General features: G+C 36.1%; 1 protein-coding gene and 1 long non-coding RNA gene across 3 annotated transcripts in view; both read right to left on the reverse strand.

Annotated features, from left to right (window-relative positions):
• LOC112836255 (uncharacterized) overlaps positions 1 to 22,229 on the reverse strand; it is a 1,106,139-nt gene that overhangs the window by 289,539 nt on the left and 794,371 nt on the right. The gene's annotated exons all lie outside the window — the stretch shown is intronic.
• LOC112836288 (small ribosomal subunit protein eS17-like) lies at positions 3,254 to 3,692 on the reverse strand. The gene has a single exon (XM_073880651.1). It carries the CDS (start codon positions 3,659 to 3,661, stop codon positions 3,254 to 3,256), a length of 408 nt encoding a protein of 135 aa, XP_073736752.1. The 5' UTR covers positions 3,662 to 3,692.

Genomic DNA, 22,229 nt, shown 5'->3' on the forward strand with positions numbered 1-22,229 from the left:
AAAGAAAGAAAGAAAGAAAGAAAGAAAGAAAGAAAGAAAGAAAGAAAAAGAAAGATTCTCCTTTAAATTATAATACTAGCTAGAAATAACTGCTAGAGAATTATTCTCATTCCAGTTACTCTTGAAAGACTTATCCATCTAGTATGAGGAACTTTAAGCTGTGTATCTTATTCCCCACATTTTTCTGGAAGGGGCTTTGGCCTGAAGTAAAAATTCTACAGTAATTAATGGACACTCGGTTTGGACAGATGTCTGGGAAAATGGGTAAAACAAGACTCAGGACTCAATGCAGTTTGGGGAAGAAGGAATGTGGAAGGACATCTTGGAGTAGCCCCCAGAATATGAGGGCATAAATGTTATATCTGAAAGCAGAATTTAAGGGGCATTTGAATGCTAACAGAATGGAAGAAAACTCTTAGTAATCAGGTTGACAAGATGGTCTTCTTTGTTTACGTCAGTCACCTTCATTCTTTAGTCTGTGTTGGGCTCATTGACCATGTGACCATGGAAGCAGGTATGGAGGCCATGCAGATCCTCCATATGAACTTTCTCTCACCAATGCTCACATGACTACTGCCACTGATGAATGTCAAACTGGTCAACTAAAGTTGCCAACATTAAGATCATATTCCAGGGGGATAAACTAGTTACCCAACAGTACTGGGTAACTTTCTGCCACTTGATATAAAGGAAAGGGTGTAGTTTTGGGGATGATTTAACCCATTAAAGAGAAATCTTCTTGGTCCTCTTCAAGAGTATAGAGGGTAATATGGATAAAACACAGATGATTCCCTGGGCTGCCTGGGTTAACATCCTGTCTTTAATACCAACTAGTTGTGTGAATTTGGGCAACTCATGCAAACTTTGTGTAAACCTAATTTCTTCAACTACAAAATAAGGGGGAAATCGTATCTATATTCCAAGGTTATTATGAAAATTAGATGACCTAATATATATAAGACACAGGACAGCAACTGACATCATATTAAGTACCAGATAAGAAATGGTGAAATATTTTATATATGATTATGTGGAATAACCTTAAGGAATAAACATTCATTTTCTAGAAGATAAGGATCAGATAATGGAATGTCTATAATTAAGAAATTGATAGTATTTAAATATGTAGAAAATCCTCCAAATTTTTGGAAATTATGTAATACTCTTTTATTTCTTTATTATGTATAAAAATGTTAATACAAAAATTTAAAACTTGGTTGACAATGTTTTATTTAAAATGTTATTATTGCAATGATATGTTACCAATTAAAAAAAGGAGAGTAGTAAATTGTGATTTATTTGTATCCTCTGAATTGTAAAAATTGTGAATAGATTGAGAGCATATATATTTACTCATTATTTCAATAAATCCTCCTGACCACTTAAAAATAAAAAAAGAGATGGTGAAATAGAATAGAAAACAAAAATATCTAGAGGTAGAAAACTAGTGGAAGACTATGATAAGTGATTATGAAACCTGTTTCAGGATTGAGTATTTGGGCCATTCCAGTTGCTAAAAAGCCTCAAATGTGTGGTATTAGCTGAAGATAAAACATAAATAGATAGTGGGTGGAAGAATTAATAAGTACCAATTATATCTTCATAACCAGTTGAAGAAATGAAGTCTATAATAGCTCTACCATGTTCTTTTCCCTAACTATATTATGTGTATAAGATTAAATGCTAACTTATTTTTTTTTACTTTCTCCCATATTTATCTCATTTTTTTTATATTACATGGGTGAGGGTTAACTTTTAATTGTAGTCCACAATTTACAATATAATGAGATGGATCAACACAAAAAGAAATAAACACCACCCAGCAATATTATACTTGATACCAGGTGAGTGATGACAGTTTGGGCTATTTCTGGGGGAAATGGTTTAACAAGAGATAGTTTTAAATATCTAAACTCAGGAGCAGTGTTAAGAACAGTGGATGTAACTGTTGTATGGCCAAAGTACTAGAACATATAGACATGAGTCAATATCCATCTTCTGAGGTCCATCTTCTCCTTTTAGAATTATCTCCTTATGGCATGAATCCTGGTGAGAAGTAGGTCCAATGTTCCATAAATTCCCAAGGCAAAAGGGCAATACGGCTAAGGATATAGGTTTACCCCTTAGGTTTAGATAATCAATCTCCAACTCAAGTTTTTGAATTTTGATGAAGTAAAGCAAAGATCCAGTTTCACTGGAAAATCAGTCACGGCAGCTGTGAAAGTGTGAAAGTTCCTGCAGTGTCAGGGACGCAAGGAGAGGTACTGGGAATCAGCGCAGCATCCCAACCAGACTGGTTTGTCTTTGGCTGTGTTATCTGTTCCCCATCATTACTGCCTTTTTTCTAACTCCTGGATCTCCAGTTCATTTAGTACGCTTTCTTCTGTTGCTCACAGTCAAGACACCTACTATGTGTTTAGATCTATATTGACATGTAGCTGTAAACATACACATAAAACAACACAAGGTGACTACTTGCATAAAATTTCTAGAAATTTGTGAAAATCCATAAATCCAAATACTAATAGTGGTTAACTCGGGGATATAGAATTTTGTGATTAACTTTTATTAATTTATAATTTTAATTTTCTGTACTTTCATACTCTTCCAGTGAATACTTTTATATTTGGGGGGGCACAAAATATGTTAAACTTAAAAAAATAGGTCTTGTTTTTCCTAATTGTAATTTTATCCTTCAATCCTCAAGCTTAATTTTCTCAGAGAATATAAAACAACAAAGATGAAAAAAAGTAAATATGACACACTTGATAATGGTGTGCCTGAATTTATTTTGTCATCTTAGCTCAATTCATTGGAGTGAGGAGCCAAAAAGACAAAATTGTGAGATTATGGGTATTAGGAAAAATACTGTGAGTTGGAAAGAGAGATGAGGGGATATACATACAGTGGGAGGTAAACGAGTTTTTACTTACATTTCTTCCAGTTTCGTTTTGTGAGAAATATAAGGAGATAAATTTAAATTCAGCAGAACCTGGCAACTGGACTGTTCATAGATAGAGAAGGACAACTAGCTATGAGTAACAATGAATGAAGGACCATAGAGCTAGATCCAAATGCCATGCTCTGCAGGAACTTTTGGTGAGAGAAGCTCAATCTACAACTTTAGAAAAGTTTATCTCAGTACACCAGAAAGTATTTTTGTCTATTTTTGTTGGTTTTTCCTGTTAAATTTCAGCTACATGTATTTTTTTTTTTGTCCAAGGTTTATTGAAGATATTAGAGCACAGCAGATTCAAATGGCTCCACGTGGTGTTTTGAAATTCATCCCAACTGTAGGCTGAGTGACCTGCAGGTTGGACAGACTGCCAAAGTCCAAGAGTTTCAACATTTCCTTAGTGTCAGGGTCTACTTCAATGATCTCCTGATCCAGGGCTGAGACCTCGGGCACGTAATTATCCCTCCTTTCTCTCTCCTCCTCCTGCAGCTTGATGGAGATGCCTCGCACAGGGCCCCTCTGAACCCGCTTCATCAGGTGTGTGACATAGCCTGCGATCTCGTTGCGGAGCTTCTTGCTGGGGATGATGGCGATCTCCTTGCACACGTGCTTGTTGGTGTGGAAGTCGTTGCCCAGGCGTGTGTAGTACTTCTCAATGATGACCCGGGCCGCCTTCTTCACGGTTTTGGTACGGACGCGGCCCATGTTGGCGGGTATAGTAAAAGAGCTCAGCTACATGTATTTTAAAGGATTGTCTAGTGGTTACTAGCAAAATCATCTAAACTATTTTGCATCTCAGGAATCATACTTGGAGGTAAGTAGGAATGGTAGTGGTGGAGTTAACAGCAATGATTATCATGCCTTGTGTGTGTGTGTGTGTGTACACATGTGTGTTGAGTATTCTGAGATGAGCTGAAACACAGTAGACTTATAAATCACAGGGTCCGGGGTTTAATTATGAGTTATTTCTCTTATGAGCTACAAAGCTTGTGCTAGTGACTTTTTTATCTCTGCATCTACAATTCCTGATGTTAAAATGAGCAAAAATAACTACATAACTCTAAATTAAAATAAGCAGTAAATAATCCATGAGGAGTATGTATCCCAGTTCCTGACATAAAGTAGGTGCTCAATCAATTTTAGCTAATACTATTTTTGTATAATCCTGTCACTATTAGAATATAGGTTTTATCATGGACTCAGTGACAGAATGGCCCTCAGAGAGCATTTGTTTCATGCTCCCAGCCCTATAAATTGTAGGGGCCAAGGAGGGCAGGCTACCCTAAAATATACCACTTTGGCATCTTGATTATTTTTTTTTTCAAATGGAGAGGATACAACGGCTTCTTTTTTTTTTTTAAGATTTTATTTATTTATTTATTTGAGAAAGCAAGAATGAGAGAGAGAGAGAGCACATGAGAGGGGGGAGGGTCAGAGGGAGAAGCAAACTCCCTGCTGAGGAGGGAGCCTGATGCGGGACTCGATCCCAGACTCCAGGATCATGACCTGAGCCGAAGGCAGTTGACAAACCGACTGAGCCACCCAGGCGCTCCAGCATATTGATTATTTTAAATAAAAGTTACAATAGACATCCTATCTAAGGAGGATATTCAGACCCTCCTTTCCTGAAGGCAGGAAATGAATCTCTCATGGGAAAGGCACCCACCTTGTACCGGGACGTAGAGACCTTATCAGAGATGGGAAATTTAAAGCCCAGGAGGCTATATAAACAATCCTTGTTAGTTTTTACTAATTTACTGTCCCAGCCCAAATTCTGTTTAGACTTCCTTACTAATGGAAGCTCCCACAGTTTTCTTTGTCCTGTCAATTTCTCACAAATTTATTGCCTCTTCGTCTAAAAAGTACAAAAACTGTCTGCTTTGGTCATTTCTTGAGGTCTCAATTTCATTATTGGGTCTCTGTGCTTACATTGTAAGACATTGTTTTGTTTTGTTTTTATCCTCCTGTTAATGGGTCTCATTTAAATTTAATTCTTAGTGCAGCTGGAAAACCTTCAGGTAGAGAAGAATTTTTCCTTCCCTTCAACATGAAGAAGGTGGGACTGTGAGAGAGTAAATATTTATTTACGGTCACATAAAATCTTGGTGGAAGAAACTAAAAATAGAATCTAGGGCGCCTGGGTGGCTCAGTTGGTTAAGTGACTGCCTTCGGCTCAGGTCATGATCTTGGAGTCCCTGGATCAAGTCCGGCATCGGGCTCCCTGCCCGGCAGGGAGTCTGCTTCTCCCTCTGACCCTCCCCCCTCTCATGTGCTCTCTCTCTCTCTCTCTCTCATTCTCTCTGTCTCAAATAAATAAATAAAATCTTTAAAAAAATAAAAAAATAAAAATGGAATCTAATTTTCATAGAACTTAACTGAATCTTTTCTGTCTGGTATACCTCGTACCTTCTCAGATCTACACACAAATACATACTCAAGACACATTTGCTAAAAGGACATGCACATATCTTAGGTTAGCTGCCAATAAGTATTTAGACTATATTCCTAAAATTTAAACAGAGATATGTTGCACTTTGCTTTTGACAATTTGGTTTCTTAAGTATGCTGGAAAATACATGTAAGTACTTATGTAAAAAATCATTCTTTGTATTTGCTTGGACAAGGAATTGAAATAAATATTTAATATGAAAGACTATAAATTTTTAATATTAGAAAAATTTTGCTTGTTTTTCTTCTAAAATAGCTAAGGGAAGATATTATTTTAGATGCATATATACATATTTATGTACTCATGTATATTTTAAATCATGAATGAAAATAAAGCAGAATATTGAGATAATTTATGCTTAAAAGAATTTTGAGTTAGAAGGTTTTCATATAATCTGCTATTTTTTTTGAACCAACACACCTATGGTTGTCTGCTTGGAGTAATTTTAAATGGCACTAACTCAAAACACAAAAACTTAAAGCATAAACTTAACTGAAGTACAGCACTTTTGTTTTTGTATGGAACAAAGTAGCAAAAATCTAGTAGAGTGTTCTGTAGAAACACCGCAAGGTTATTCATTTCCCAAGTCAAAAGGGGAATTGAATCCATGCTGAGACTGACAGGTATTAACAAAAGCTGATAACTCAGGTGCCTTTAAAGGAAAGAGGGAGACAAAGAAGGGTGGGATGGAGGAGAAAGAGAGCAAAGAAAGAGGATTTAAGGCAAAAATAAGAGACTAGACCTCATTTAATTCTAAAAGTAGTATGGTTGTTATAAGCTGATATTCCTATTGTGAAGGAAAACGTATGTTTAATAAAATACCAACTGAACCTAACCAACTGTAAATATATATACCTAATATATATATGTGTGTGTACATGTATGAGATATATATCTCAATATATATCTCCATATATATCTCATTGTTTTATTGGCTGTATCTAGGGCAGTGTTCTTCAATATAGTGCTTCACACACCAGGTGGTGGGTAGGACATTCCACATGATGTGAAATAAAATTGACTTTCTACTTACATATTTTACTTAATCTTTATTCTATGTTTTCATGCATGTTGCATACTGAACAAAATATATTAGAACAATAGTTCTTGTGAATCCCTTTACATTAGTAAAGTCATCTATCGGTGTATGTGCATGAAACTGTTTCAATAATGGTATATGTGATCAAAGTTATTCAGTGATCACCAGTCTAAAATGCAAGCAAGGGGGAGGGCGCTTGGGTAGCTCAGTCGGCTAAACCTCCGATTCTTGGTTTAGGCTCAGGTCATGATCTCATGGGTCATAGGATCAGGCCCACTGTGCGGCTCTGCTCTCAGTGGGGAGTCTGCTTGAAGATTCTCTCCCTCTGTCCCTCCTTTCACTCATACACATGCACGCTCTCATTCTCCCTCTAAAAGAAATAAATAAGTCTTCAAAAGGTAAAATAAAATGCAAGCAAGGGTTAGCAAACTAGCTAGTGGGCCAAACGTTGCTTAACACCTGTATTTGAAGGCAAGTTTCATTGGAACACAGTCATAGTTACGTAGTGTCTATAAACGTTTTTCATTATAACAGAAAGTTTAAGTTGTTGGAACAGAAACCTTATGGTTTCCAAAACCTATGTTTTTTTCTCTGACCATTTACAGAAAATGTTTACTAGCCCCTTCACTAGAGAAAACTGACAAGGATTCAGGTCACTTGTAGACAAGAAGAGAAACTAAATATCTCTTAGAGACATCTTTCCAGAGCTTATAAATAGTTGTTACACTTTGGAATTTTCTCAGTTGATAGAAAAAGGTGCCAGTGTATCACTTTTTTTTTTAAACCATACATGCTAAAGTACACTTTATATCTGTTTCCTCAAATTAGACCTTTTTTCCATTGCTAAAGAAGGTGAACGACCTTGACAAAGTTACTTACACTCTTAGACTTGACTTACTTTTACAAAAATAACTAAAATAAAGACTATAATAGCTTATAGAATTCTGTGTTATGCCTGAATGTGTTCCATATTTGGGAAATGAGCCCTCAGTAAATGATAATTCCTTCTCTTAGCACATATTTTGACATGACATATCTTGCATAGGTTTGACTCTATAAAGTAACACCAATACACAAGTATTGTCTTTGCAAATATATATATGTATGTATATACATAAGCATGCGTATGTGTATGATTATACAAACCATATATATATAAATATATATAAAATAAATATAAATATAAGGAAATATATTTATTTTATTACAAAATAAATATAAATACAATGCTATCATTAAATGAGAGCAGAAATATATATAAAGGTATAGACAAACTGTGGCTGGTGTGATTGATGAAATTTAGCCAGGATTGTGGCCAGTGATCTCATTGTTAGACCATGGCACCTAGGCTCAAGATTGTGGGGTTAAGATCCAAGTGGGTAAGAGCTTTACTGTATTTCATGGTTCAAGAAACATAAACTTGTTTGGATGTCTTTTAAATATGAATGTTCTAGTGTGGTATGCTTCGTTTTAAACATGTCCTTTTGATCCTTTAAAGATTTTGAATTTTGTCCATAAAAATCTACATTCTTCATTGGAAGACCATGAATTTCTATTTTTATATTCCCAATATCTAGCTAAGTACCTAGCAAGTATTAAATTCATACTTATAGGATAAACAAAAATAAGAAGAATTGAAATTATATGGTAATGGGAAGGAATAGGTGAGAATAAACAAAATGGATCCTCGTAATTACTATAAATTACTGGAATCGTTATGTTGTATTGATAGGTTAATCTAATATTTATCATTTACTATTGAATATTATACAAATAAATATTATACAAATAAATCTCAGTAACTAGAATTTACTCAAAATATAAGTTCCTGGCAGGAAAAGAATCTATTTTTTTTAGAATACTCAAGACTTGTTCTTGAGGTGAGCATCTACAATATTCAATATTTTTTTAAAAAATCAGAATTTGTAAGATTTTAATCTATAAATTTAAGGGGAAAAAAGAAAAGAACTTAAAGGGAATCAGGCTTGTTTAGTATAGAAAATCTATAGTGCAGGTATTATGTTATGGCTGAAAAAATTAGTTTACTATAGTCACATGTTATTAAATTTAAGTACAGTTTTTACTAAACCATTAAAATATTATCTTTTCCCATGATAGACATAAATGGTAACCCTGACTATTCTATTTGCCATATTTCATTATTTTCAAAGTAAAAAGAAAGAGATATATTATAAAATCAAAAACACTTCTCTGCCATTACTTGAACAATCTTGTCCACGAGAAAGTTCAGTGGTGGACCCAGGCCAAAGATTTGCAGGCAAGAATCAGAAATGAGATAGACTTTCTTACCTACAGACTGTGCCCCTCAGGGCAAATTACAGAATTTCATGACTATGTGAGGTGAAAGAGTATATTTAAGTTAAAGTTGGGCTATTTTCAATACCAAAAATTCTCATATGGCTGGAGAGCCCAAATAGTAGGGTCCTTCAGTCAGTTGTGATATTCAGAGTCATGTCCTGTTTTCAATGTCATGCTGGATTCATTCAGGCCCCAGGAATGAACATTGAGGTAAAAAGACAGAAGCTATAAATGCTTAGTAGAAAGTTCACAGCAAGAGGACATAAAGTCAATTATATGAAAGAAAATCTAGAATCCTAACAAAAACAAGGCAAGTCATAAAGCCAATCTTAAGGTCTGGGCCTGCTATTCCAACCTGGCAAAGATTAGCAGACAGCTATAATTAAGTAATTAATTAACTAACCAGACTGCCAACTACAGGAATACTTTCAGCTCTGTGGGGGTAGGCTATCTCATTCAGGGTAGGGCAGGAGGGGGTGAGGCAGAAGCTACAGTCTGCAAAAGGGAGGAAAGAGGATTAGCAAAAACATTAATCCACTTGTGTCTTGAGGAAGACCAATTCCCAGTGTTGTAGAAATTACGTAGCTAGGCATGAAAATTAACCTTCTATTTTTAATATTTGCTATTTGGAAATTACCTTAGTGTTACAGAGAATATAATACACCCCTCAGGCAAGATACTTAGTTTCTCAATTTAACAACACTTTGTTCTTACCCAAATAATCACCGAATTTCCAATCTCTATACCCATACATAAAGCACAGCAAAAAGGGTATATCACAGCATTGGCATCCAGAACCATTTATAACCAAAATTGCTCTCCTTGTCTTCTCCAACACTAAATTTTCACTCAGTGGATCCAGAGTTTAAGGTAAAGAATCAGACTCTAGCTAAGCATTCCAGCAACTTAAGAAATGATATTAGAGAAGATACACTATGTTCTGTTGAATCTTCATTACAGAAATTAAGTCCTTAAAACTACACTACATAATTTGTTAACATTCAATGGAGTTTTTATAAAATAAATTCATTTCAGGTAATTTGGCTCTTGAGGGCAGTAATACATGAACATATAGGATGTATGAGTCTCAAAATACAATGTATTTGAGTTACTAGGGGGAGTTACAGATTTTTGGACTCCATGTCAAAGGGTTCTGATTTGCAGTTTGAAGACAGAGCTTGGAAACTTATTTTTAGACAAGCCACCTCAATCATTACTCTGTTGAATGCCAAACAAACCAGAAATGAAAGAAAAATACCACTGAAAGTGCTTAGGGCTGACACAGCTTGGACAGGAGAGACAGAATATGGAGGGCCAGAGGGAGGAGGAATTCCTTTTGATTGAGTAAAAACTGCCAAAATCATATTTGAAGGAAGCCACATGTTGTACCCACAGGAGAATTAAAGAGAGTGGGAGATCATGATAAAGCTTTTATCTTGGGCAAAACTGATGAGGTGACAGAGCAGTGATGAGTGAAACTAACAGAGAGAATATCATGCCATAGAATAGAAAATTCCTCAAGCATGCCAGAAAAAAATAACACATTCAGACATTCAACTAATTAGATGATCCTTCTAGAGAATTTTGGTTTTAAAATGTTACTAAATTGTCCCAGAAAATTACCTTTAACTTGGCTCTTAAGTAAAAAGAATCTACTCAAACACAATCCTAAATGTCCTCCCAGCATGGTTAAAAGTAAGCCTTATTGGGGCGCCTGGGTGGCTCAGTCAGTTAAGCATCTGACTTTGGCTCCAGTCATGATCCTGGGGTCCTAGGATCAAGCCCCACATCAGGCTCCCCACTTTCCGGGGGAGTCTGCTTGTCCCTCTTTCTCTGGCCCTTCCCCCCCAATACATGTTTTTTCTCTCTCTCTCTTTCTCTCTCATAAATAAATTCAATCTTTAAAAAAAGTAAGCCCTATTTTTCTGTCCCCATGCCTGATTAAAAATAATAAATAAATGAAACAACCAAACCCCATTTGACTCCACAACCCAAAACTGACTACTTCACCATTTTCCCTGCAATGGGACACATATGCCATCCACAACAAGTTACGAATGTGCTCTATGATATTTGCAAATAAATACAATATATTTTTACTTGTGAGTACCATCTGCAGGATTTCAAGCATGCAAAATATTTTGATGCTTCAGGGAATTTTATACAATTAATGATCTAATTTTCTGAGAATGGTTCAAATGACTGATTATGAAATGTCTGCCCAGTTTCCTTGCATTAACTCTTGAAAGTAATATCCCCACTTTCTGACCCCAGTTTGGGCAGTTAACCCAGTTCTTCACCAATGCCCTTTGACTTCCCCAAATCCCTGTGATTTCATAGGAAAACATTACCTCCGAGGTTATCTAGGTAAAGGAATAGGATTTCTTTCCAGAAGTATATGGTTATTTTTCCTTAATCATAAAAACAGAGAGATATGAGGCTTCCTTCACACAGAATCTAGTACCTATCATCACCACTATTCCTTTCTTTCTGTCATCATGAGAACTCTCGAGGCCCGGCCAGACCCTCCTGCCACGGTACTGCTTTGAACAGGAAGCCTTCTAACCATCCCGGACTTACCAGAACCATCTGGTGCTTGTGAAGTTATCTTGGAGCATTAAAAAGGAAGCTTGTAGGGCTCTCTGTGGAGCTGAGGCCTCAGGCTGGGAAATGAAACTGCTTTGCTTTGTCACTGAACCAGCTGAGATACCTGCCTGTAGGTGATGTACATCACACTTTTTAAAAGCAGCAGCTCCACGTGATGAAGCTACATCCTGCTACAGCAGTCCCCAGCAAGAAGTGCCAGAAAACGAAGTCACACAAGACTAGCAGCAGCCCACGTGATTCACAATCAGCACTGAGGACTTTTCTCGTATGGAAGAACTTGTGAACAAGTCAGATGAGCTGGGATGCCAAATTGAGATCAGTGGAATAGGGGAAATTTTTAAAGGACCTCTGATAAGCTACACCCCACTTCAGAGTCTTGTCTCTATTTTCAGTTTGATCTCTATACTAACCTCAGAAGTTAACTTTTGGATTTTACAGTATACTTTTCAGAAACAATAGCTGCAGAGCCAAAAATTCTTCAATGCCTTTTCTCTTATGCTCATCAATACCAACACATTTAGCAACCAGAACCCATTAATTCAATATCTTGGCTTGGGTTGTCAATGAATACAGAGACATATGACCACTAGACCATATGCTTCCTGAGGGCAAGAAATACATTTCAAAATCAGAATCTAAATTATGTAAGATGTGATGGCAAATGTTCAGATGTATACAGAACAAAGAGAGATGCCATTTGTTGCATTTATGAGCATTTATGTATTTCATCTTGTTTAATCATTTTGACTACTCAGGAAATAAGTCATGAGAAAACAGAGGCTTAGAAAAGTAAAACTCTTATCCAGTATGACACAGCCTCTAGTGGTAGATCCAAGCTTTTGAAATTTGGCGATCTGATCAGGAGCTATGACCTCAACCGATATTTGCATCTGTTTAGTAATATATGTTAAAGATATTGAGAAGAGGGGTGCCTGGGTGGCTCAGTTGGTTAAGCAACTGCCTTCAGCTCAGGTCATGATCCTGGAGTCCCGGGATCGAGTCCCACATCAGGCTCCCTGCTCTGCAGGGAGTCTGCTTCTCCCTCTGACCCTCTTCCCTCTCGTGCTCTCTATCTCTCATTCTCTCTCTCTAAAATAAATAATAAAATAAAATCTTTAAAAAAAAAGATATTGAGAACAAAATCAATCAAACAAAACAAATAACCAAGTATATTATCTTCATTTATTTCAGTAGAACACTCTTTTTTCAAAATGGTGCTATGTAAACAGAACTGATATATGTGTGTGCTTACTTCTTTTTCTTGTAAGAAACCATGTTATAGCTGGTTGTTCTTCAAGGTTCTCAAGTATTAAAAATAAATTAATTGCCTTGATAACCTACTGAATATGTCTCTAAAAATCAATAAACAATGCATGCTTTGTTAATTTCTAATCAATAATCTGTTTATCAGAGAACCCAAGATATTTTCTAAATTGAGACAAAGATAAGTCTGAGCATGTCCAAAAACAAGATATGTTTGTGTATTTGGAGGGTGGTCACTTACAGAGGCGAGTTATTGATGAACTTCTGGGAAAATCTGCAATGGAGGAGTCAGCTGCAAGTATTGGGGAAAGTGGCCCTCTGGACTACTCACAGTGACTTCCACTTGATCCCAAAGGATCAACTTGTACAGGTGCAATCTACCACAGCTACTTTCATAAGGAGGGATTCAGAAAAAAGAACAAAACAAAACATATACTTAGATTGTAATAAAAACAGGTAGTGAGAAAAAGAGATGAAACAATGAACCCAGGCACCAAATTAAAAAAAAAAATCAAATTGGGAAGATATGATCAGCAGTGTTCCCTTTTAAAGTTTTTAAAGCATAAAAACTGTTGACTGATTTATATGCACTGGTTTGGTTAAACTAGAAAAAAAGCCAAAATATCATTATCTTCAATTTATATGTGCAAGTCAAGCTGTACTGCTATTGTTTATTCTGATAAGAAGAAGAAGAAGGAGGAGGAGGAGGAAGGGGGTGGTGGAGGTAGGGGGAGAGAGAAGGAGGAGAGAAAAAGGTGAGGAGGCAAGAAGGAAAAAGAATCCCTAGGCATAACGTAATCAATTGCTATGTATTATTCCAGATTTCAAGGAAAAGCACATTTAGCTCAGGTGTGATTGCTAAGCTCTTGATGGGCATTTTGATATTTCAGTTCATGATCTTCGGCTATCAGTCTCACAGTGAAAGAAATACTAGCTGTATGCTAAGATAAGAGCTGCCTCTTGTATCCTGTTGATGCTCCCCCCAAAATTAGCAAGCTTCTTATAATCAAATCAAACTCTTCAGATACTTTTTCTGAACACAGTAATACATTAAAAGTGTAGGTAGTTAAACTAATGATGTAATGTATGGTGATTAACATAACAATAAAATTTTTTTTAAAAAATGTGTAGGTAGTTACCTTTTAAAGCTTAATGCAGTAAAGTCAGAGAACAGCATGGTTTCCCCAAGGAAGAAAATCGGTCCAGCACCCAACTCAGTTTCTAATCAAGATCAGCCATCAATATAATGAGAAAATAAATGCACAAACAGATGGCATCAATAAACAAGCCCTGGAGCCAGAGCATGGTATGCTGTCGACTCTAACACATTAAGTTACCCAGACAATCCAAACCAACAAACACCAGCCTGTCACTCCCCATCCCTACCCACCAAATGACTTAAATTTAACTCCAGAACATAAAGGTATCATTGAGATATACTTATATCTTCAATATCTTTGAAGAAATTAAAACTTGGTTCTTCGTCTTTCTTGTACATACCCAAATTTGAATCTTTCTAGTGATTCTTTGTAGAAATCAGATGCAATGTAAGTCTTGAGACTTAGAAGACCAAGGGTCATGCTGGAAGCAGGGAAGAATCTTGGCTCACAGTTCGGATAAAGAAGTGAAGCTAGCAAGTGATTGGAAATTGTTGTTGTTCTTATTGTTAATATTATTCCTGGAATTGCTATTATCCTAGCTTGCCACTCAGTTTACTGACTAAATAATGACTGAAACATCAAACATACAAGGGCTTAACAATGTTTTCTAGAGTTGTATGATACATTTCAGAAAATTCATAACTAAAATAATAACTAAATGAATGAGGGAAGGGAAGATTTAATTTAAGCAAAACCCTTTGGAGAAAATTTACATATACAAAGGCACAATATTGGGCGCCTGGGTGGCTCAGTTGGTTGGGCGACTGCCTTTGGCTCAGGTCATGATCCCGGAGTCCTGGGATCGAGTCCCACATCGGGCTCCCTGCTCAGCAGGGAGCCTGCTTCTCCCTCTGACCCTCCCCCCTCTCATGTACTCTCTCTCTCTCTCATTCTCGCTCTCTCAAATAAATAAATAAATCTTTAAAAAAAAAAAACAAAGGCACAATATTTGAAAGATGTGTCTTTGGAATCAAAGAGATCTTATATGTATCTGCTAGCTATGTGATTCTAGGCAAAATTAGTTAACATGCTTAACTTCAGGAACTTCATCTGTAAATTGATGCTTACAATACCTACCTCATAAGCTTATTTTAGGATAAAATAAAATGGTGTAATTACACAATTTAGAATATAGTAATCACTGCAATATTGGTGTCTATTACTATTTTACTAGAAATAATATGAGCAAAATTGGGGTCAGTATAACAGATCATTCACTCTTGGGCATCTTTGAGCAAAATTCATCTTGCTTGCATTATTACGGTATCATATTACTGACTAGAAGATCAAAAGGTTAAAATGAAATGTTTTGCAATGTCCACAATATCCAAACTGTGGAAAGAGCCAAGATGTCCATCGACAGATGAATGGATAAAGAAGAGGTGGTATATATACACAATGGAATATTATGCAGCCATCAAAAGGAATGAGATCTTGCCATTTGCAATGACGTGGATGGAACTGGAGGGTGTTATGCTGAGTGAAATAAGTCAATCAGAGAAAGACATGTATCATGTGACCTCACTGATATGAGGAATTCTTAATCTCAGGAAACAAACTGAGGGTTGCTGGAGTGGTGGGGGGTGGGAGGGATGGGGTGGCTGGGTGATAGACATTGGGTAGGGTATGTGCTATGGTGAGCGCTGTGAATTGTGCAAGACTGTTGAATCACAGATCTGTACTTCTGAAACAAATAATGCAACATATGTTAAGAAAAAAGAAAAAGAAGATAGCAGGAGGGGAAGAACGAAGGGGAGTAAGTTAGAGGGGGAGACGAACCATGAGAGACGATGGACTCTGAAAAACAAACTGAGGGTTCTAGAGGGGAGGAGGGTGGGGGGATGGGTTAGCCTGGTGATGGGTATTAAAGAGGGCACATTCTGCATGGAGCCCTGGGTGTTATGAACAAACAATGAATCATGGAACACTACACCAAAACAAATGATGTAATATATGGTGATTAACATAACAATAAAAAATTTAAAAAAAAAGAGGGCACATTCTACGTGGAGTACTGGGTGTTATGCACAAACATATACTTTAGAATGTATACAATGAAGAAGTGAACAGTGTTCCTTTTTGGTTCAATTGAAGTTAAAACATTTACTGCAGAGCCTAAGGATTCATATTTTTCAAGCAATTATCTGTATGATATTATTTTATGAGATTTAGATTCTTTTTAAAAATGTAAGGAAAAAGTACATTTCTGATGTATCAATAATATATATGTGTATATATATATATCCATTTACGATTTTAATGGGCCTGTACATTTGTGTTGCTTATTGCAAATCACTGTCATAAGAAAAGGCATAGCTCATTACTGTCAATTTTGGCTACACCATTGTCATAAAATAGTTAAATCATCAAGTCTGTGAGCTACCCTTAAAAAGAGTCTATGAACTACCCTATCTAGTTAAAATGTTAATAAATTGGCAAATTAAGTTCCACAACATTCTTAAGTTTCATATTCATTCTGAGAATTTCTATTACTGATAAATGGAAAAGGCTACCAACTCTTCTCCACAGAGCAATGGCCGGAGATCAGAAATACACAATGAAGGTAGACGGATGCTTTTTCAAATTCCCAGAAAGCTCTAAAGCCAAACAAATTGAGTAAATTTTTTTGAATAAAAAACACTCCTCTATAAGTTAAATTTATAGATGAAAGTAGAAAATCTTCCTGAGGAAAGAGTTGACAAGGACTATATATCTAAAATTGGAATTTTGAATAACTATAGTCCAAGATGCTGAAAGAGAATTTTTGGTAGCTAATACTCTCATCAGTGAGGAAGCCACACAAGCATAAAAGTGTTTAGAACTAGGATAAATGGCAGTAGTAGGCAAAGATTTATTAAATTCCAAGAAAAAAATGCAAATTGAGACTAATTTGATTTTTTTCCTCTTTAAAACAGATCCTCAGTAAAAATAATTAAAAGTTAAAATCTGAAATTTGGTTTAATGTACAAAGCTATATACAAGTATACTTTAACTGTATAAAAGCTACACATAATTATCACTCCATATGGATTTGAAAATTTTCATGTAATCCTTTTCTCATCTTCATAAATTTGTAAGTTAAAGATCTTTCATATGTGCTTATAGTTGTCTGTAATTTTCTTTAAAAACTATAACTACCAAATATTTGAGCATTTACTATTAATCAGACATGGTACAAAATAAAAATAAGATTTTGTTTATTCCTTTTAAAAAAAAGATTTATTTATCCATCTGAGGTGGGGAGGGGCAGAGGGAGAGGGAGAAAGAGTCTTAAGCAGACTCTGTGCTAAGCATGGAGACCAGGGTGGGGCTCAATCCCATCACCTTGAGATCATGACCTGAGCTGAAACTGAGAGTTGGATGCTTAACTGAGTGCATCACCCAGGCACCCTAAGATTTTATCTATTCTTATTAATAACACTAGGAGATAAATACTACTATTTTCATATTCTTCAGATGATATAACAAAAGCTTTGGAGAAGGTTAGTGATTTTTCCTATCACATAGGTAATGCCTGAATCCTACCTAAATACAACAGGTGGATATCTACTGGAGACTCACAGACAATGTTTTAGTGCCAAGAAGTGAGCACACTAAATAAACATCATCCTTAGAGCATTAAGTACATCACTTTATTTATATCACCTAATTATATAAGTATGGGTGTACCACACATTACTCAAGACATGTATAATTTCGATGTAGTATTTGATAAAGAAAACCTCCAATGTTTATAGCACAAATTGGCAAATTGTACTGTGAGGGGCCAGGCAGTAAATATCTTAGGCTTTGCAGGCCAGAAGGCTGCACTGTAACTACTCAATTCTGTTGTTACAGAACAAAAGAGCCACAGACAAGACAGAAGTGAATGAACTGGCTGTGCGCCAGTAAAATTTTATTTAAGGACATTTAAATTTGAATTTCATATAATATTCAGGTGTCATAAAACATTCTTGTAATTTTGCTTCAACCATTTAAAAATATAAAAAACATTCTAAGTTCTGGGAAGATACAAAAACAGATGGTAGACCCAATTTAGCACCCAAGCTAGTTTACTGGCCCTCTGCTCTACAGTGTCTAAAGTTCTTAGTGGTAGTGGTTTAGGTACTAGAGTATTCATAAAATCTGATATAACTCTATCCTGCTCTTTACATGCAAGATAAGTCTTAATTTACAATTTTTAATGCATGATATGGCTTTGAAGTGATATAATTAGTTATACCCATAAAACACAAGTTATATAATCCCTGGTCATATCATAAAGTACAAGGTATAAAACTTATCTGATCTTTGAAACTAAGTAGTATTTTCCAGATTAGAATTTAAATATAACATCTTGGATTGAGGAGAAAGGTCTTGGGAAGTTCTTTTACATTTGACTGGGAAAGTAGTATTTTCCAGATTAGAATTTAAATATAACATCTTGGATTGAGGAGAAAGGTCTTGGGAAGTTCTTTTACATTTTATATTTCCAGACTGAGTCTGGAAATTTTTGTTTTAGTAAATCTTGGAAAGTTGAACAAGGACATAGTTTCCAAGACTCCTAAGAAATAAAATGTTAAATATCTTTTCTCAGAAGGATTCCCCTGGTACTTAAAAACTTAGCTATCAAATGATTTTTATTTGTATATTTTTCTTATACTTGTGTTTGTTTTAGAAATGATATGCCCCAAATATTTTTACTTGGTTTTGGTCACTTTTCTAAAAAAAAAAAATTTGAACCATAATCCAGTTTCAAAATTCCTTTTTAACTTCATGATTTCTGCAAAGTCAATATGCCTCAAAAAAGCAATGAAAATTAAGACAGAGTTTCTTCTTACCTGTTGCCCATTTTGACAGATAAATCCCCAAAACAAGTGCTCTTGCACGTAATTTTACCTCTTGGTATATCTAGAGATGATATTCAAAAAGTTCCAGAAGTTCCCAGTGTTATCAGCTTTCTTTCCTTCTAACCATTGTACTATCAAATTGAGCATGTTAGGGTACTTTTGCACTAAACTTTTTTAAAATGAATGAAAGAAACAAAAGTATATTTCTTCCTTTTGTTTGTCAAATAGCTACACATCAAGCAAAATGAAAAAAAATATCTAATAATAACATAATATTTGCCAGATTTTTCTCATTGCTAATAGTTTCTTTACAGGCATTTAATTGATTCAAGTTTTGAGTGGTCTTGATCATAATGCCATCATCTTGACCTTGATTCATGCCATGATGACTTGAGGTCAAGTCAAAGCAGCCTTTTTTTTTTCTTTTACAGAAGCAAAGGCTATACAATATTTGATAATAAACATTAGAAGAGTTGCAATGAAGTATTACAGGAAAGCCATTTTTGTTTCTTTTTAAAGTCAGGCAAACTATGAATTTCATTTTTACAAAGTTTTATAGCAGTCAGTATTTCTCACATACTTCCCAGCAATGCCCAGTCAAATAAAAGGGAGATCACTATCCTTTGCCACATCATGGCTGATCATGGGAAACAAAAAGTAGAAGCTAGAATTGCATATAGTAAACACTACTTAAAATATTAGGAGACAATACCTACTTAAGAAGTCCAGTAACAAAAAGAAATGCATCCTGGGTGCCTGGGTGGCTCAGTTGGTTAAGCGACTGCCTTCGTCTCAGGCCATGATCCTGGAGTCCCGGGATCGAGTCCCACATTGGGCTCCCTGCTTCTCCCTCTGACCCTCTTCCCTCTTGTGCTCTCTCTCATTCTCTCTCTCTCTCAAATAAATAAATAAAATCTTAAAAAAAAAAGAAATGCATCCTGTGTATAATGCAAAGAAATGGCATCTTCTTCATTCACTGAGACCGACAAGATGGATGGCAAGGGAAGTAAGATGGTGAGACAGAAGATTCTCAAGGGATGGAATAGAATTAGTGACAATCCCAGCATTCACAGGAGGAATGCATTGTAAGAATAGGAAATTTTAAAGAAAAAGAGAAATTTATTTTCAAAACTCAGTGGGAAAATGGTTCTAGAATCCGTTAGGCTGTCCCAGTTTTCTGATGGTCCCCACTGCCACAGAGATACCAAGCTCAGCAGAGCTTCACTCTCCTCTTAATTTAATTTGTTCCATATTTCCCAACGCTTCTTCAACAGATATCCACTACGAAAAGTGGCATTTGTTCAGTAGACTGAGAGAGCTCTATTGGATCAGTGAACTATGGAGAAAGGAGTGACGCAGGGCTGAAAAGCAGAAAGAAAGAGCAATGCAGGGAAATAAGCTATAATAAAATGTGAAATGGGTACAGAAGAATGGGAAATGGAAGCAGTGGTAATTGTGAAAAGACCAATGTATTCTTTTTTTTAAATTTTTTATTGTTATGTTAATCACCATACATTACATCATTAGTTCTTGATATAGTGTTCCATGATTCATTGTTTGTGCATAACACCCAGTGCTCCACGCAGAACGTGCCCTCCTTAATACCCATCACCAGGCTAACCCATCCCTGCACCCCCTCCCCTCTAGAACCCTCACTTTGTTTTTCAGAGTCCATCGTCTCTCATGGTTCCTCTCCCACTCCGACTTACTCCCCTTCATTCTTCCCCTCCTGCTATCTTCTTCTTTTTAAGACCAATGTATTCTTCTTCCTCTTCTTTGTCCCTCAACACTGGTTATAAGCCTGGAAGTAGGAACTTTGGTTGCAGCCTTTAAACCATCTGCATGTAAATTGTCAGGTTTTTGGGCACCGGACCTAGCTCCAAGCCATCTGCACTGTGGCTCCTGCAATTGGTCATGACACAATTTCAAACCCTTTGCCCTCAGTGTCCAGCACTAGATATGGAATGAGGGATATCATCATGGATTTGTCTTTTCCCTAATGACAGCTTTCTCAAGTCCTCAGATTTCTGATGCCTTGTTGCTAGAGTGTGAAACATCATTCTGTTTCTCCCCATTTGACTTGCATTATATTAGGGAGACAGAAAAGGGAACAACCGTCATTGGAATGGAGCCCTGAGCAAGTTACATGACTGCTGAATAAATGTGTGGTATCTCCTCCCCAGGCTTAGGTAATTGCTTTTTTATTTATCTCAAACCATTTTCAACCTCTTCCACAACCTAATAGTGTCACTCAGCACACACAGTGGATTTCCATCAGAGGAGCTCACAGGAGGCAGGCTTTGCTGATAAAATAAATAAATAAATGCAATCATGGAGTCCATATTACAGCAAGTGGAAGTTGAACTTTTACATTTATATATTAAATTAAAATGGCTTTCTGCCCATATTATACAAAGTGTCAATTGTAGCTCAGTCGGGCAGCAAACAGGTTGGTTGCTTTCTGAGCAGAGATGTCTGAAAGTTCTATTTCAGGGCAAACACCCCTCGTGGGCCATGGAGACGTTTATTAATAAGTTAATATGGCAGTATTCATTCTAATCACATTTAGTATCCGTCTTGTGTGAGAATAAAAGTATGGGTGACGGAAGAGAACATCAATATCTTTTAAATGAGCATGGCTGATGAATACTATCCTTGAAGTAAATGAAAAAATTCAAATGGAAAGAAATTTTAAGCGAACAAAAAGAAAGCGAAGATATGAAGAATGCATTATCACTCTACACTGAACCATTGTCTCTGTCAAAAGACTCACTCTGTAATACCAATCAGAGCTTTATATTTTCCCCCTTAACCAGACACTCAGGGAACTGTGATCTCTAGTCTGTGCAATCGTTTTCGAGAACAGAGAGCCACAGGCCCTGAATAATAAAAAGAACACATTGTGGTAATGAGATATCTTTTCATCATTAAAAGATGTACTATTTCATTATACTCTGGAGGCTCTAAAAGACATTTGCTACTAGTAGACACATATACACTATGAATATGATAACCAAACACGCTTTGTCTGTATTTGGTAAGTATACTGGAAATATTCCTGATTATACAGAGAAAAACACTTATCCAGAAAACAGTGCATGTGACTTCCAACTTGTTTCAGTTTTCTCTGCTCTCAGACTTGACAGATAAATGACTGAAACAGTAATCTATAGAGCAAGAATGGCAAACACCTGGCAAGTGTGCCAACACTTCCACATTCTGCTCTCAGGACAGATTAATTCACGATGGCACTCTTTCTACAACTCAATATTTGGATGCAGATGACTCAGAAACGCATATAAGACAGTGACTAGCAATTGATCTATGTCTCTGTTTCTCAATTATTAGCATAGATAGACAAAAGCTCTGACTTACATGGTTTCAGATAAAATTAAGAATTATATAACTGGAAGTCTTTTTTTTTAATATTCAGTATAACCTTCTCATTTTAAAGATGCAAGAATTAAGGCCAACCACAGTGAAGTGATTTGCTCAAACCAGCAGAGTTATTTACAGGACAGAAAAGGACCTAGGAGGAAAAGAAAATTAGTCCAACCCATCAGTTTCACAGATAAGGAAACTGAGCATACAACAGAAAGATTTGCCC

This window comes from Callorhinus ursinus, unplaced genomic scaffold (assembly GCF_003265705.2).
Source record: "Callorhinus ursinus isolate GAN/ISIS: 27379988/994484 unplaced genomic scaffold, GSC_fseal_2.0 scaffold39, whole genome shotgun sequence".
In the NCBI taxonomy this organism is placed as follows: Eukaryota; Metazoa; Chordata; class Mammalia; order Carnivora; family Otariidae; genus Callorhinus; species Callorhinus ursinus.

Bases quoted from the DNA above. Each gene is read 5' to 3' on its own strand.
- LOC112836288 (XM_073880651.1), bottom strand. From the start codon at position 3,661: ATGGGCCGCGTCCGTACCAAAACCGTGAAGAAGGCGGCCCGGGTCATC.